The sequence below is a fragment of the Salvelinus namaycush genome, chromosome 20, assembly GCF_016432855.1.
Source record: "Salvelinus namaycush isolate Seneca chromosome 20, SaNama_1.0, whole genome shotgun sequence".
In the NCBI taxonomy this organism is placed as follows: domain Eukaryota; kingdom Metazoa; phylum Chordata; class Actinopteri; order Salmoniformes; family Salmonidae; genus Salvelinus; species Salvelinus namaycush.
Window position 1 is genome coordinate 2,644,767 of NC_052326.1, and position 15,706 is coordinate 2,660,472.

The following is a 15,706-nucleotide window of genomic DNA, read 5'->3' on the forward strand; positions in this document are numbered from 1 at the left end:
GTGATGTAGGTTATCTATTCTACAGTATACCTCTGCTCCATTTCCATCCCCATTTTGTGTGACAGCTACAGAGGTATTTTCTTCACTGCCCACAAAGATGCCCACAGACAGTAATCAACACTGGAGGTAAACACACCATTGGGTGTAATCACAGGGTGGAAGGTGAAATAGAGTAAATACCTACCAGTTTCCGAACAGGAAAAACAAAGAGGGTCTAATTGCCTGCATGGTAAACCTCAATTTTATGACCAAATGCATCCTGACTTGTCCTTCATAATTAGATGATAATGATGATGTTTTGATGAGGATTAATAATTGTGTAATTAATTAGGCAAGTAAGATGAGGGACACATATCATGATGGACTAATTGGGAGCAAGAGGATCTTGGGTGTATTGCAAGCAGTGGCAAAGAGGAAGTGTTGAGTTTCTTTCCTGTGAGACTTTTATTGATCCTGGAATGTCATCAGGGAACTTCGTGAGAGACCTCGATTAATCATGAGCTTCTTTCCTCTCCTGTGTGATTTCAGTAGCAGGAGTATGTGTCCTCGTCTGCTATCCTACCTGTCTCTTAACAGCCTATTTTCCCCTGTCTGCTCCAATGCCTCTCTTCTCCCTGGCTCAACCTTAACCTGCCCTTCTCTCTTCATCTCTTCCACTCCACTGTTTTTCAGTCCAATTAATGTTTTCCAAAACAAGTGTACAGGAAAGGAATTGTGTGAAGTGCAACACGTTTCCGCTACACAATGCTGTCTTTTACCATAAATAGACAAAAATAAACTGCTTTTTCCTTTAGATTACCATCTCTCTGGAACAAACAACCTGTCCACATGCTGAAACCTGATTTCACATTGTATTAAAAAAAAATCAATTGGCCAATAATTATCTTAATTACCACTTAAGAAACAAAAGACACAGTTTTACTGAAGTGCAATATTCTCAGTTAATATAATTTAATATAAGTGAGTGCTTGAGGCAGAACACCTGCTTTATACAGTTGAAGTCGGAAGTTTACATACACTTAGGTTGGAGTCATTAAAACTCGTTTTTCAACCACCCCACAAGTTTCTTGTTAACAAACTATCGTTTTGGCAAGTTGGTTAGGACATCTACTTTGTGCATGACACAAGTAATTTTTCCAACAATTGTTTACAGACAGATTATTTCACTTAGAATTCACTGTATCACAATTCCAGTGGGTCAGAAGTTTACATACACTAAGTTGACTTTGACAGCTTGGAACATTCCAGAAAATGATGTCATGGCTTTAGAAGCTTCTGATAGGCTAGCTAATTCACATCATTTGAGTCAATTGGAGGTGTACCTGTGGATGTATTTCAAGGCCTACCTTGATGCCAAGCCTCTTTGCTTGACATCATGGGAAAATCAAAAGAAATCAGCCAAGACCTCAGAAAGAAAATGGTAGACCTCCACAAGTCTGGTTCATCCTTGGGAACAATTTCCAAATGCCTGAAGGTACCACGTTCATCTGTACAAACAATAGTACGCAAGTGGGACCATGGGACCACGCAGCCGTCATACCGCTCAGGAAGGAGACGCGTTCTTTGGTGCGAAAAGTGCAAATCAATCCCAGAACAACAGCAAAGGACCTTGTGACGATGCTGGAAGAAACAGGTACAAAAGTATCTATATCCACAGTAAATCGAGTCCTATATCGACATAACCTGAAAGGCACTCAGCAAGGAAGAAGCCACTGCTCCAAAACCGCCATAAAAAAAGCCAGACCACGGTTTGCAACTGCACATGGGGACAAAGATCGTACTTTTTGGAGAAATGTCCTCTGGTCTGATGAAACAAAAATAGAACTGTTTGGCCATAATGACCATCGTTATGTTTGGAAGAAAAAGGGGGATGCTTGCAAGCCCGAAGAACACCATCCCAACGTGAAGCACGGGGGTGGCAGCATCATGTTGTGGGGGTGCTTTGCTGCAGGAGGGACTGGTGCACTTCAAAAAATAGATGGCATCATGAGGCAGGAAAATTATGTGGATATATTGAAGCAACATCTCAAGACATTAGTCAGAAAGTTAAAGCTTGGTCGCAAATGGGTCTTACAAATAGACAGAGACCCCAAGCATACTTCCAAAGTTGTGGCAAAATGGATTAAGGACAACAAAGTCAAGGTATTGGAGTGGCCATCACAAAGCCCTGACCTCAAGCATATAGAAAATTTGTGGGCAGAAGTGAAAAAGCGTGTGCGAGTAAGGATGCCTACAAACCTGACTCAGTTACACCAGCTCTGTCAGGAGGAATGAGCCAAAATTCACCCAACTTATTGAGGGAAGCTTGTGGAAGGCTACCTATAACGTTTGACCCAAGTTAAACAATTTCAAGGCAATGCTACCAAATACTAATTGAGTGTATTTAAACTTCTGACCCACTGGAAATGTGATTAAATAAATAAAAGCTGAAATAAATCATTCTCTCTACTATTATTCTGACATTTCACATTCTTAAAATAAAGTGGTGATCCTAACTGACCTAAGACAGGGAATTTTTACTAGGATTAAATGTCAGGAATAGTGGAAAAACTGAGTTGAAATGTATTTGGCTAAGGTGTATGTAAACTTCCGACTTCAACTGTATGTAATTGAGCCAACTGTAATCCCTACGTATAATCTCTCATCATACTACACTCAGAGTTAAACAGATTTTACTGATCATACCAGAACTTCAGCACCATGTGTATTTTTCCAAAGAGATTCAGTCAGAGGAAATGTATGTCAGAGCTACCATGCACTTTTGGTTGTTGACAGCTTGGCAACATGCCAATCACAGATTATTTTTCTGAGCAATAACAAGATTCAGTAAAGGAAGGAACTCTGATGTGGGTAGAGCTGTTTCAGTCACACTCTTGAATTGCCTAATGCATGGTATCATTTCTCGTCTCTGTCCCCTCCCCCAATTCTCTTTTCATTTGTTGCTTTTCTTATAATGTCTCCCTTATTACTGTAACATCAAAAATGCCCAATTTTCCCTTGAATGAATTACAGAATGAGCCAGGCAATGCGTAATGCTGTTATGATTGAATTCAGGTTATTAATATCATGATGAGCAGATGAGCCTCTAGAGCAGCATGCTATGAGCTAAGCAGATATCTAGAACCTAAAATGGTTCTTCGCCTGTCCCCATATAGGACAACCTTTGAAGAACCCTTTTTGGTTCCAGGTTCCCTTTCCACAGAGGGTTCTACCTGGAATCAAAAAGGGTTCTCATATGGGGGACAGCTGAAGAACCCTTTTTGAACCCTTTTTTCTAAGAGTGTATAATCACTGGGTAGAGGGCAGAGCCGGTGTGATAAGAATGACAGTGACACAGCAGAAGTAAGTGATCGTATCTTCTCCTCTCCACTTGGTGGATAGAAGGGAGAGATTCACAATAATATATGCTATTTAGCAGACACTTTTATCCAAAGCGATTTAGTCATTCGTGCATACATAGAGGACCAGGAGCCATGGCAAGTGGCTAATGAGGCTATACGATTCATGCTTCATCTCCTCCACAGAGAGAGTCTTGTCCTGTGCAGGAGGGAGGGAGGCCTTCAAGGGGTGCATGATGAAGTAGCCCACTAAAGCTAGGAGTATCTGCAAATTATTTAGGGGGTCCTCCAGGATGTCTGGAATTTTGGAAATGATGAGTAAGGTGAACATTTGTATCTAAATACAAATGATCATTCAAGGTGAATGTTTAGAATCTGAGGTAATCCTTTCTTCTATGTCTTATTTGAAACATAAGGCAATCCCCATTTCCTTGAGTCCTTTCAAATGTTAGGCAGTGTGGGCACACTACAACCACAGAAGATGAAACAACTGAAACATGTCCATCTCAATGCAAAGACAGTAGGCTAATCTCACAGACAGGTATGATAGGGACAAAAGCCCTACAGGCTAAATTGACTGGACTGCTCTGATAGCACTCAACATACATTTTTGCATTTGGTTTATTAGTAGGCCTAGACATTTTGACTTACACCTGTCACGATTGAAAAGGGATGATGGGGAATAACTTTATATGCACCTGTGTCCCAAGATGAACTCCACCAGCTACATCTTCAATGTGAGTAGGCATAAAATGCAATGACACCAGCTCATGCTGTGGTACTGCACAGTATGACACTCACGAAACCTGTGAATACATTGGGCTGGCACTGTTATTCCTACATTTCGACTATAAAGCGCATCATCTCATTTCGATACAGAATATTTCGGGGAAATATATAGCGAGCTACCAATTTCTCTTATTTCCAACCAGACTTTTAAACCGAGGCATGCGGTGATTGGGCGTCTTGGAGTCACGCGGTGTGCAGTCGCCCTGCCGCTGAATGCGAGCTTAACTGCCAGCTTTAGCAGCGGTTCTATCTGGATCCTCCGCGCACAACCTACAACAATTACTGATTATTACTGAAGACCTTTTCTTCTTTTGGAAGACAGTTCTTCACCATGGGCGACAAGAAAAGCCCTACCAGGTATTTAACCGTATACCCCAGTCGGTTTTGTGTCGATTTAGACTTGTTTTGCGATAATTCCATGGCGTTTGCGGTTGATATTCGGATGATTTCTCAAGGAGTGTTTCTCCCTTTTTTCAGTTTGTATGCCAGAGCTAGAATAGTGCACAGGCGCTATGGCGGCTTCTCGCTCCCTACTCTCTACCAGTCACTCTCAGACAAAGGGAAATTTTCAGTGGATATGCCTGCCATTCTAGAAAATTATATTCAATGTCAACAGAAGTCGTTCGAAGATCAATGTCGAGTGGACATTATTTGACATTCGTTTTGCTAGCTAACATGCTTAGCCCCGAACAGACATTAGGCTAAGCCGCGATACAATCGAATGTTGTAACGTTAGCTAGCTAGCTAACCGAAATTCTAGCTAGGTCGCTTGATTCTAGGGTTAGTGCTATCCAGAATCCTTGGGTCATCCCTATCCTAATCTTAACTCCTACCCCAACCATAACAACCCTTACCATAACAATTTTAAACGTCAACTTCAATGGGATAGGGACGTCCCAAGGATCACAGATAGCAAGGACCTTAATTTTAGCTAGTGACTGATCTAATCGAGAAACTCGCGCTGCGTAGGTTATTCGGGATTCGAATGGATAACCTGACAGCGATTTTTTTTTCCTGTATTAGTTTAAGTTAGCCGATTTTTAATTTAGGGGGTACTGCATGTCGTCAGCACTAACAACAGTCATAACCAAATTAATTATATGTAATAAACTAACTTGACTTTACATTTTTATATTTCTAAGGCCAAAAAGACAAGCTAAACCAAGTGCTGACGACGGATATTGGGACTGTAGCGTCTGCACCTTCAAGAACAGTGCAGAGGCTTTTAAATGCAGCATATGCGATGTGAGGAAGGGCACATCCACAAGGTACGTCTGAACGGGTGTTGTTTTACTCCTGCAGTAAAGCATCGCAATTTATTGAAATCAACATTAATCGTCTACCAATTTCCGTAGTAATACTTTGATTTATTGATTGACGTAGGCATGTTGCATTGTGTGGCCATGCATTTCATTATTGTATGGATAGTGAGTGAATTGAGTCATCTAGGTGTGCTGTTGGTAGCCAGAGAGGGGGATGGGGTGGGAATGAGGGACCTTACTTCATAATAGCTGTATGGAGCTGCTAGAATAAAGCAGCTCCCAAGTGAATCTCTGAATTTGACATTAGTATCACCAGATTGAAACAAGACATCTGTAGCTTGAAACATCTGTTAGAATATATCACTTAGGCTACCTGTAGGATTAAACATCAGTAGTTGGCATAGCCGTGGGAAGTAGCTAGGCGTGCTGAGGTGCTGCAGCACCCCCTGAAAAAAAGAAATACAAATAATTGGGATTATTCCCTCTCCCCCACCAAATTAGTGCACTAGGCCTTTATTACTCCTGTATGAGTGGAGCATAAATACTACTCAGCAGAGTGAGTGAGAGAAATGACCCCCCCCCATCAGAAACCTAGTTCTGGGCTGTCACTGCAATGGGAAACTAAGATGACATCACCATGATATGCATTCAGAATTTTTTACGTGATTCCCTTTAAATTTCATGTTTAGCACTCCAGCCTGAGTTCTGGGTACTGCTGATAAGTTGTCAGTGTGAGTTTACAGGTACTTATCATCAGCTGCCTGACGAAATCTAGAGATAGATGAAATCTAGAGATAGATGAGTCATTTGTGAGCCTGCAGAAGAGTCCCTCCATGCTCTAACCTTTCCAGCTGTGGTTTTAGAATGAGTGTTCTGCAGACACCTTTGGTATGCCACTGGGAAAACACTGACCGGTTTACTGCTAATCGAAATGTTGTTGTGTACTGGGCAATTCCACATTAACGGAATTATGCTTTGACTCAGATTTTGTTTTAAAATGTATGCCAAGCAAAAAACATTGATTTCAAAGTTTAACAAACTATACAACTCTAAGCACAAGACCTACTTTGAACAAGTTACACAGAGAATGTCATAACACATTTACTGGAAGAACTGTGCAGATGCAAAGTTTGGTAACAGAATTACGGTAGAATCTCACTCAGATTTTACGACATGATACCTTGAGTTTGAAAATAAATAGTTTTATTAAACTATAGTAGGTGAGGTGGATTTACATCTGGTAACGAAATAACGGCAACGGAATTACATCATAGGTCCCTTATCTGTACTATACAGAAATGCATTATGAATATCATTCTCTTCATGGTGATGTATCCAGAATAGGTACACAAAAGTACAAATATGTAATATCCTCCTTTTGCGTATTTGGGTATTATTCTACACACTGGCTATTGTTGTAATGAGCTCCGCTCCCAAGGCACAGGAGGCTGCTGAGGGGAGAACCGCACATAATAATGGCCGGAACAGAGCAAATAGAATGGCATCAGACACCTGGAAACCATGTATTTGATACCATTCCGCTCCAGTCATTACCATGAGCCTGTTTTCCCCAATTAAGGTGCCACCAACCTCCTGTGTCAAAGACCACATTTGTTTGGTCCGGACCAGACCAAATCGGAACCAATCATGGACGTCCATGTTTCACCATTTTGGACATCACAGTGCAGCAAAGTAGATGGCCTATGTAGAATACAGTACATTATACTGTACTCTACATTTCTTTTACTGTACTGTTCTCTACTGTGCTGTCCAAACTTGTGAAACATCTACGTCTATGATTGGTTCAGATTTGGTCCGTCCAGGGCAAATTAACAGATACTGGTACGTCACAGTGGGTGTTAGCATGCTTTACGTTAATGAGGGGATGTCATGACAAGTATGTCCAAGCCCCTTACCATGGAGCTTTTGGCAACAGCCCAATTGCCTCTATTTGGTAAATGGAATTGCATGACATCATTGAAGTGGGTTGTCACATTCCCATTTGATCTGAATTGTTAACCTTTGATGCAGTTGTTTGCTTGTTGTAAGCCTGGCTCTTATTGTAATGAGTACTAATTAGGCATATTTTCTCTCTGTTTGATGCAGTATGCTCTCAGCCAAATGATTCACACTTTAACAGTGTGTGTGTGTGGTAGGGGTGGGCGATATGAACTAAAGTTTATTTCACAATATTTTCCACATTCTGGTTGATAACGATATATCACGATATACTGTACTTTAATAAAACAAACATTTTATGAGCCCTTCAAAGTTAATAAATTAGAAAATATTGCTTTTAACCCTATAGAAACAGAAAGCATTGCACTTTATTTTTGTATTTTGTATTTTTTTTTTACTTCTATGGTAAACCTGTGCAAACATGAAACATAAGCAAAGGTATGAGTTAAATATATATGCAGTAAAATTAAATAAAACAAATATTTAAAATATTCAGGATGTAAAGAAAATTTTAAATTATTTTAACTTTTTCCTGCCAACTATAAGAAGTGCAGTCTGTTTTTTCAGCATAATACTGGACATTATGAATTCAAGTTGTAAACCTTTTCAAACTAACTTCTTCAAGCATTCACCAGACAGTCTGTATGTTTCTCAGTTCAACATGTAACAGTTCACTGCCTCCCTCTTCACAAGTTCTGTGCCAGGAACACCAGCCTATTGACAGTTTCTGGCTTCAAAGTTCCCTTGTGGCATGTGACCATATGAAGACAGCCATGCAATCTTCATAGACAAACATTGGCAGTAGATTGGCCTTACTGAAGAGCTCAGTGACTTTCAACGTGGCACCGTCATAGGATGCCACATGTCCAACAAGCCAGTTCGTCAAATTTCTTCCCTGCTGGAGTTGCCCCGGTCAACTGTAATTGCTGTTATTGTGAAGTGGAAACGTTTAGGAGCAACAACGGCTCAGCTGCAAAGTGGTAGGCCACAAGCTCACAGAACGGGACCAGTGAGTGCTGAAGCGCGTAGTGCGTAAAAATCGCCTGTACTCGGTTGAAACACTCAGTTCTAAATTGCCTCTGGAAGCAACGTCAGCACAAGAACTGTTCGTAGGGAGCTTCATGAAATGGGTTTCTATGGCCGAGCAGCCGCGCACAAGCCTAAGATCACCATGCGCAAGGCCAAGCGTCGGCTGGAGTGGTGTGTAAAGCTCGCCACCATTGGACTCTGGGGCAGTGGAAACGAGTTCTCTGGAGTGATGAATCGCGCTTCACCATCTGGCAGTCTGGTGGACGAATCTGGGTTTGGTGGATATCAGGAGAACGCTATCTGACCCAATGCATAGTGCCAACTGTAAAGTTTGGTGGAGGAGGAATAATGTTCTGTGGCTGTTTTTCATGGTTTGGCTAGGCCCCTTAGTTCCAGTGAAGGGAAATCTTAACGCTACATCATACAATTACATTCTAGACAATTCTGTGTTAACAACTTTGTTGCAACAGTTTGGGGAAGGCCCTTTCATGTTTCAGCATGACAATGCTCCCTGTGCACAAAGCGAGGTCCATACAGAAATGGTTTGTTGAGATCGGTGTGGAAGAACTTGACTGACCTGCACAGGGCCTTGACCTCAACCCCATCAAACACCGTTGGGATGAATTGGAACGTCGACTGCGAACCAGGCCTAATCTAAGTAAGTGACTGAATTAATAAGGTGACGGGGCATCATTGTTTTAGCTTTTTGCCATGTTGGAGAAGTCAAAGCCTTTTGCATGAGTTATCTGTACAGCTGTCATTGCTATGTTGATTTCCTTCATTTTTTTCTCCTCTCTGTTCTCGGCCCACCTGCTCCTCCCCCCTCCGAGCAGAGCAGACTCCACACAGACAGTGTGTTGACACAGATGGGGTTAGTTATAAAAAATCTTTGGTGTAGACATGCTGCTCGAGAGCCAGTATTGCATGCGTCAAAACTTTCTCTCGTTCACATTCACTTGTAAATGTCCAAACTCACCAAAAATGACATTCGGTAGCTTCTACCTATATATGTAAAACTTTGTGAGCTGGCTTGCCTGTCTTTGCAATTTATCACATTTAGCTAGCAGGCTCCATGGAATTTCGCTATTACTTGTGCTAATTTTGTTAGCATTCTGGTAATAGACACCCAATTGGGTTTCTGGCATTTTTTGGGACTGTCGCATGTGTACTAAACTGGTAATAATGTATCTCCCGGGGTGAGAGAAGGATGGTATGATGATATGAAAACCAGGATACCACCCAACCCTACTCCTGACCATGCCCTAATCTCTGTGATTTGAAAGATGAAGCAACAGTGCAAGAGAGGCAGATGAGCCGGCATCCAGACGAGACTACTTTGATGAGACTACTATACCCTACGTTCTATTGCCAAACGTACAGTCACTAGAGAACAAACTGGACGAGCTCTGTTCAATAGTATCCTATCAACGGGACCTAAAGAAATGTAATATTTTATGTTTATCGGAGTCGTGGCTGAACAAGGACATGGCTAACATAAATCTAGCTGTTTTTTCCATGCATCGTCAAGACCGCTCGGCAGCCTCGGGTAAGACGAGGAGGGGGGGGTGTGTATCTTTAACAGCTGGTGCGTGATCTCTGTTAAAGGGTAGGTAGCATAAACGTAGCATATGTATTTGCATTAGCATACACCTCAAAAGTCTTAATGCAAAGTCACACCTCACTTTTCTATTGTTTGAGTTATTACATAAAACTGATCAGAATGCCGAAGTCATGTCGGAAAATATTCTTCCGTAAGGTGATGTTATATGGAGGACCCGGCAAGCCAGCCTGTCTTCTATAATGTAAACTCCAACAGAAATAACTTAAAATTAAACCAAATCGTTTGCGGTCATGAATACTGGTTTCAGTGTAATTTTCAGGCAACTTACAAGTAATTACTTAATGAATTTATTGTTACAAACCAACTTGCAAGGTTGATAGCCAACTAGCCTGCCAACGTTAGCCCTACTTGCCTGCTAATGTTATGTTAGCACTACACGAGTCAGCCAGTTGCTATCAACACCTAGCTTACAGCTACATTCAAGTTAACCAAAGTTTTGGAAATGGATAACTATTTTTGGATCTGAGTTAGCTACCAAAGCCAGGAGGAGGCGCACGCTTCACTGGCTGATGGAGAGTCTCAGGGAAATCCCAAATAGATAGATTCCAGATATCCGTCAGCTATCGCGCTAGCACTAAGCCAAGGTGGAAAAGGTTACAAAACTCCTATAGCGTACTAAGCAGGGAATATGCTGAAAAGTTGACAAAACAAAAAGGAGAACAGACGAGGTACTACAAAGTTTGATTTTCTCTATCGATTTGAGCCCACAGGTAGAAGGCACCAGGGCCTGCCATGCAAACGGGTTCCAAATAGATAACACATCCACAAAGTCTGTGAAGAGCATGCTTCATGGCCGCACGTGCCCCATCAACTTCTTGTTTACATCACACTTCCTGCGATTGGTGGATTGTAGCTCACCACCGCCAACACTTGGTTTGGAATGTAATTACATGCTGTCATCGCTAGTGGCTAACGTTGGCCAGCTTGAGCTAGCTGCTCAGTAGTACAGAGCAGATCCTCCACTTGATGTTGAGAAATAGTGCATTGTGGGTAGTTTAGAAGATATCTGGATATAATAAATATAATATAATAAAGATATAATAAATTCTGAATATGTAACAACTTTTTGCATGTATAGGTAACCAGATCGTGACTACTTCTAAGTCTTTGACTACACTGTGTTGCGTGTTTCCTACCCACCCGGGCCTCCCGGGTGGCGCAGTGGTCTAGGGCACTGCATCGCAGTGCTAGCTGCGCCACCAGAGTCTCTGGGTTCGCGCCCAGGCTCTGTCGCAGCCGGCCGCAACCGGGAGGTCCGTGGGGCGACGCACAATTGGCATAGCGTCGTCCGGGTTAGGGAGGGTTTGGCCGGTAGGGATATCCTTGTCTCAGTATGTAAAAAATGTAATAAAAATGTATGCACTCTACTGTAAGTCGCTCTGGATAAGAGCGTCTGCTAAATGACTAAAATGTAAAAATGTAAATGTACCCTTTAAGGAAGTATTACGTTTTTGCTTGCCTGAGTTAGAATACCTCATGACAAGCTGCAGACCAAACTATTTATCTATATTTTTTGTAGCTGTCTATTTACCACCACAAACCGACGCTGGCACTGAGACCACACTCAACGAGCTGTGTAGGGCCATAAGCAAACAAGAAAATGTACATCCAGAAGCGGCGCTTCTCATGTCCGGTGATTTTAATGCAGGCTAACTGATCCGTTTCACAACATTTTTACATTTACATAATTTAGCAGACGCTCTTATCCGGAGCGACTTACAGTAGTGAGTGCATACATTTTCATACTTTTTTCGTACTGGTTCCCTTTGGGAATTGAACCCACAACCCTGGCGTTGTAAGCGCCATGCTCTACCAACTGAGGGACCAGCATGAAATGCTCGCCCTCCCTTTGGCAAATCTGACCATAAATCTATCCTCCTGATTCCTGCTTACAAGCAAAAATTAAATGCCTTTTATGCTCGCTTTGCAGCAAGCAACACTGGACCATGCATGAGATCACCAGCTGTTGCGGATGACTGTGTGATCTCGCTCTCCCTAGTCAAGGTTAAAATTCACAAGGTCGCGGGGACAGACGGATTACCAGGATGCGTGCTCAGAGAATGGTCATGGCTCACGTCAACACCATCATCCCAGACACCTTGGAACCACTCCAATTTGCATATTGCCTCAACAGATACTCGGATGACACAATCTCTATTGCACTCCACACTACCCTCTCCCTCCTGGACAAGAGGAAAACCTATGTGAGAATACTGTTCATTGATTACAGCTCAGTGTTCAACACAATAGTGCCCTCCAAGCTCATCACTATGCTCAGGACCCTGGGACTGAACCCCTTCCTCTGCAACTGGATCCTGGATTTCCCGACGAGCTGTCCCCCAGGTGGCGAGGGTAGGCAACATCTGCCACGCTTTATCGTCCTACACAGTTACAAACAACTCCATTCCGAATATAAAGTAGCAGGCGACATTTTAATTCCCTCTTCCTCTATTGATTAGATACAATGTATAAACAAAAGTAGGTGGACACTCCTTCATATTAGTGGATTCGGCTATTTCAGCCACACCCATTGCTGACAGGTGTATAAAATCGAGCATACAGCCATGCAATCTCTGTAGACAAACATTGGCAGTAGAATGATCTCACTGAAGAACTGAGTGACTTTCAACGTGGCACCGTCATAGGATGCCACCTTTCTAACAAGTCAGTTCGTAACATTTCTGCCCTGCTAAAGCTGCCCCGGTCAACAGTAAGTGCTGTTATTGTGAAGTGGAAATGTCTAGGAGCAACAACGGCTCAGCCGCAAAGTGGTAGGCCAACCAAGCTCACAGAACAGGACCGCCAAGTGCAGAAGCGCGTAGCACGTAAAAATTCTCTGTACTCGGTTACAACACAAACTACGAGTTCCAAACTGCCTCTGGAAGCAACGTCAGCACAGTAACTGTTCGTCGGGTGCTTCATGAAATGGGTTTTTATGGCAGAGCAGCCGTGACAAGCCTAAGATCACAATGCGCAATGCCAAGCGTCGGCTGGAGTGGTGTAAAGCTAGCCGCCATTGGAATCTGGAGCAATGGAAACGCGTTCTCTGGTGTGATGAATCACGCTTCACCATCTGGCAGTCCGACGGACAAATCTGGGTTCGGCAGATGCCAGGAGAACTCTAACTGCCCCAATGCATAGTGCCAACTGTGAAGTTTGGAGGATCTTAATGCTACAGCATACAATTACATTCTAGACGATTCTGTACTTTGAACATTGGTAACAGTTTGGGGAATGCCCTTTCCTGTTTCAGCATGACAGTACCCCCCCCCCCCCACAAAGCGAGGTCCATACAGAAATGGGTTGTCGAGATTGGTGTGGAAGAACTTGACTGGCCTGCGCAGAGCCCTGACCTCAACTCCATCAAATGCCTTTGGTATGAATTGGAACGCCGGCTGCGAGCCAGGCCTAATTGCCAAACATCAGTGCCCGACCTCACTAATGCTCTTGTGGCTGAATGGAAGTAATGTTCCAACATCTAGCCGCAAAGGGGGACCAACTCCATATTAATGCCCATGATTTTGGAATGAGATGTTTGATGAGCAGGTGTCCACATACTTTTGGTCATGTAGTGTTTCTCCTAACTTTTGCCCCACATGGAGGATCTATGACTAGTGTAACGTCGCTTTGATGATTTATGATTGGCCAACAACAAGCTACACGTGGCATTCTCGTGAAAAGCACAGAGCAGCAGCATAAATTATACAAATTCTCTCTCTACTGCAGCAGGCGCATTCAGCTCTGTATGGGTCCTTCTGGACAAGTCAGTTAAAATTACTCATACCCGTGACAATTAAATCAGGGTCCTGGATCTGGTCTCGGGTATTCGGGTACAGGTGAATCCGTGAAGACCTCTAGTGCTAACATGTGCTACAGAAGCAATATCAACATGCATGGGGAGGCCCAACTCTCACCCAATCCCACACAATGCCCAAGTATGCTAAATCTGTGCACTGCCACTGCACTCACTTTGGTTCTCCAACAAGAAAGCACTGTGTTTTGTGACCTGACCTCCCGAGTTCTGCTGTTAATAGTTGAAGTACGTTTTTGAAGCATTCTTATACCAGAAGATGCACATCTTTGCGTTAGCTGATCACTGCTGTCAGGCGTATGCTGCTATCATATTCGAAAGTAGCCAGCACATGAAACCAATCAGTGCTAGATTGTGACATCTTGCTGCTGGATCAGCACAGTTTTCCTGATGGCTGTGCTGTGTGTTGGTATGCTGCACCTTGAGCTGCTCCAGGTCCTGGCGGGGCCTTTTTGACTTGATTAATGGTCGGGATCAGGGGCTAATGCTCTTTGGTTGTTGTGACGTGATGCCTCTGGCTGTGGTTTTGGGGGATGTGACGTTCCTTGTTGATTGTTGCTTGCCACTTTGTTCCAGACATGTTTGTGCAGAGGTAGGATTTTTGGCTCACTGCTGTGCGTCGCGCTGGTGATTCTCATATTCCAAACCAAATTATTAGAATTGCGTTAACTCGGCTACTGTTTGGTATGTAGACTGCAACCTGTTGACGCTTCACATCGACATTTTGATGTCCAGATGTTTGAGTTTTTGTCAGTTTAGTGTGATGGTGTTAAACTGAGGATTGCAGTAGCACTCAGACTGAACTTGCACACTCACAAATGTTCTGCTCTGCAAGAATATGCTTCATCTAAGTGGAGGGAATGGGAGGCATGTATTGCTCTATTTTAGTGTAGCTTCACAATGGACAGGGACTTCAATGGTAATTGAATTATAAGTCTTCGGCCTACTTGAATATTTATATCCTCTTTGACCGCTTTGATCGGGTCACACTGTAAGCAATAATAGCCTACAGTGTGCGTGTGTGCGCGTTTGTTAAAATTATGGAATAGAGTCATTTAGGGCGATATGGCCAAAATCTCATGTCCCAATAGGTCATTTCATATCACGATATAGCACATTTTCTGTAAATTCAATGAATAAATAGTTTATAGAAAATGACCACATGTAAAGGCCTATTTTTTTAATACATGTTGAATTATACACAACAAATAAAAGGTTCTTACTCATATTTGATTATTTCTCCTTTTAATTAGAACCTTTGTGCAAATCTTTAATTAAGCGTGTAACAAAATATAAAGTATTAATGTATAAAATCTAAAAAGGTAAATAGAAAACACTTCAATTATAGTTGCAAACATAAATATAGGCCTAAAATATATCTTTTTTTGGGCAGGGTAATACGTGTCGCATATCAATTTGGTACCTTGGGGTCGAGTGTTGGCACCAACTCACGAAACCCTCGTTTCTCCATCGTGTAAATTGGGGCCATGTCTTTGCAGATGTAAGTTGTAACGGCAGCTGTTACCTCCTTCCGTCTTTTGTGATTCTTTGCCATATGGTGTGCCGCGGGCAAAAGCCTCTTGCAGCGTCTGAGTCGGGTTTGTTTTGAGCACTCGACTGTACTTTTTTTGTAGACTTTCTCCGTACTGTTTCACATTATTCTTGCGTAGTAGGTGTTTTGAGCCTGTTGTCGGGACCGGCCTGCGGCATATTTTGCAGAGGACGGTTTTCTCGTCCGTGTCAGACTTTTCATACCCAAACCTCGTCCATGTGACCGAAGTAGCCACTCTTTCAGGTACGAGCTTCGTGTCACGTTCACTGTCCTCCATGTTTGTTTGTGTTGCAAATTTCCTTCCAATTGATGAGAAATATTGCTGTAAAGAGTGTGATTTGCGAC

At 42.7% G+C, this 15,706-nt stretch overlaps 1 protein-coding gene across 1 annotated transcript in view; it reads left to right on the forward strand.

Moving 5' to 3' along the window:
- The first annotated feature begins 4,361 nt into the window (after positions 1 to 4,361).
- LOC120064963 (RING1 and YY1-binding protein B-like) overlaps positions 4,362 to 15,706 on the forward strand; it is a 42,239-nt gene continuing 30,894 nt past the window's right edge. Inside the window, exons 1-2 of the mRNA XM_039015575.1 lie at positions 4,362 to 4,484; positions 5,270 to 5,395. Of these exons, the coding sequence (XP_038871503.1) occupies positions 4,459 to 4,484; positions 5,270 to 5,395 (152 nt within the window). The 5' untranslated portion in view covers positions 4,362 to 4,458. The remainder of the gene's footprint in view (positions 4,485 to 5,269; positions 5,396 to 15,706) is intronic.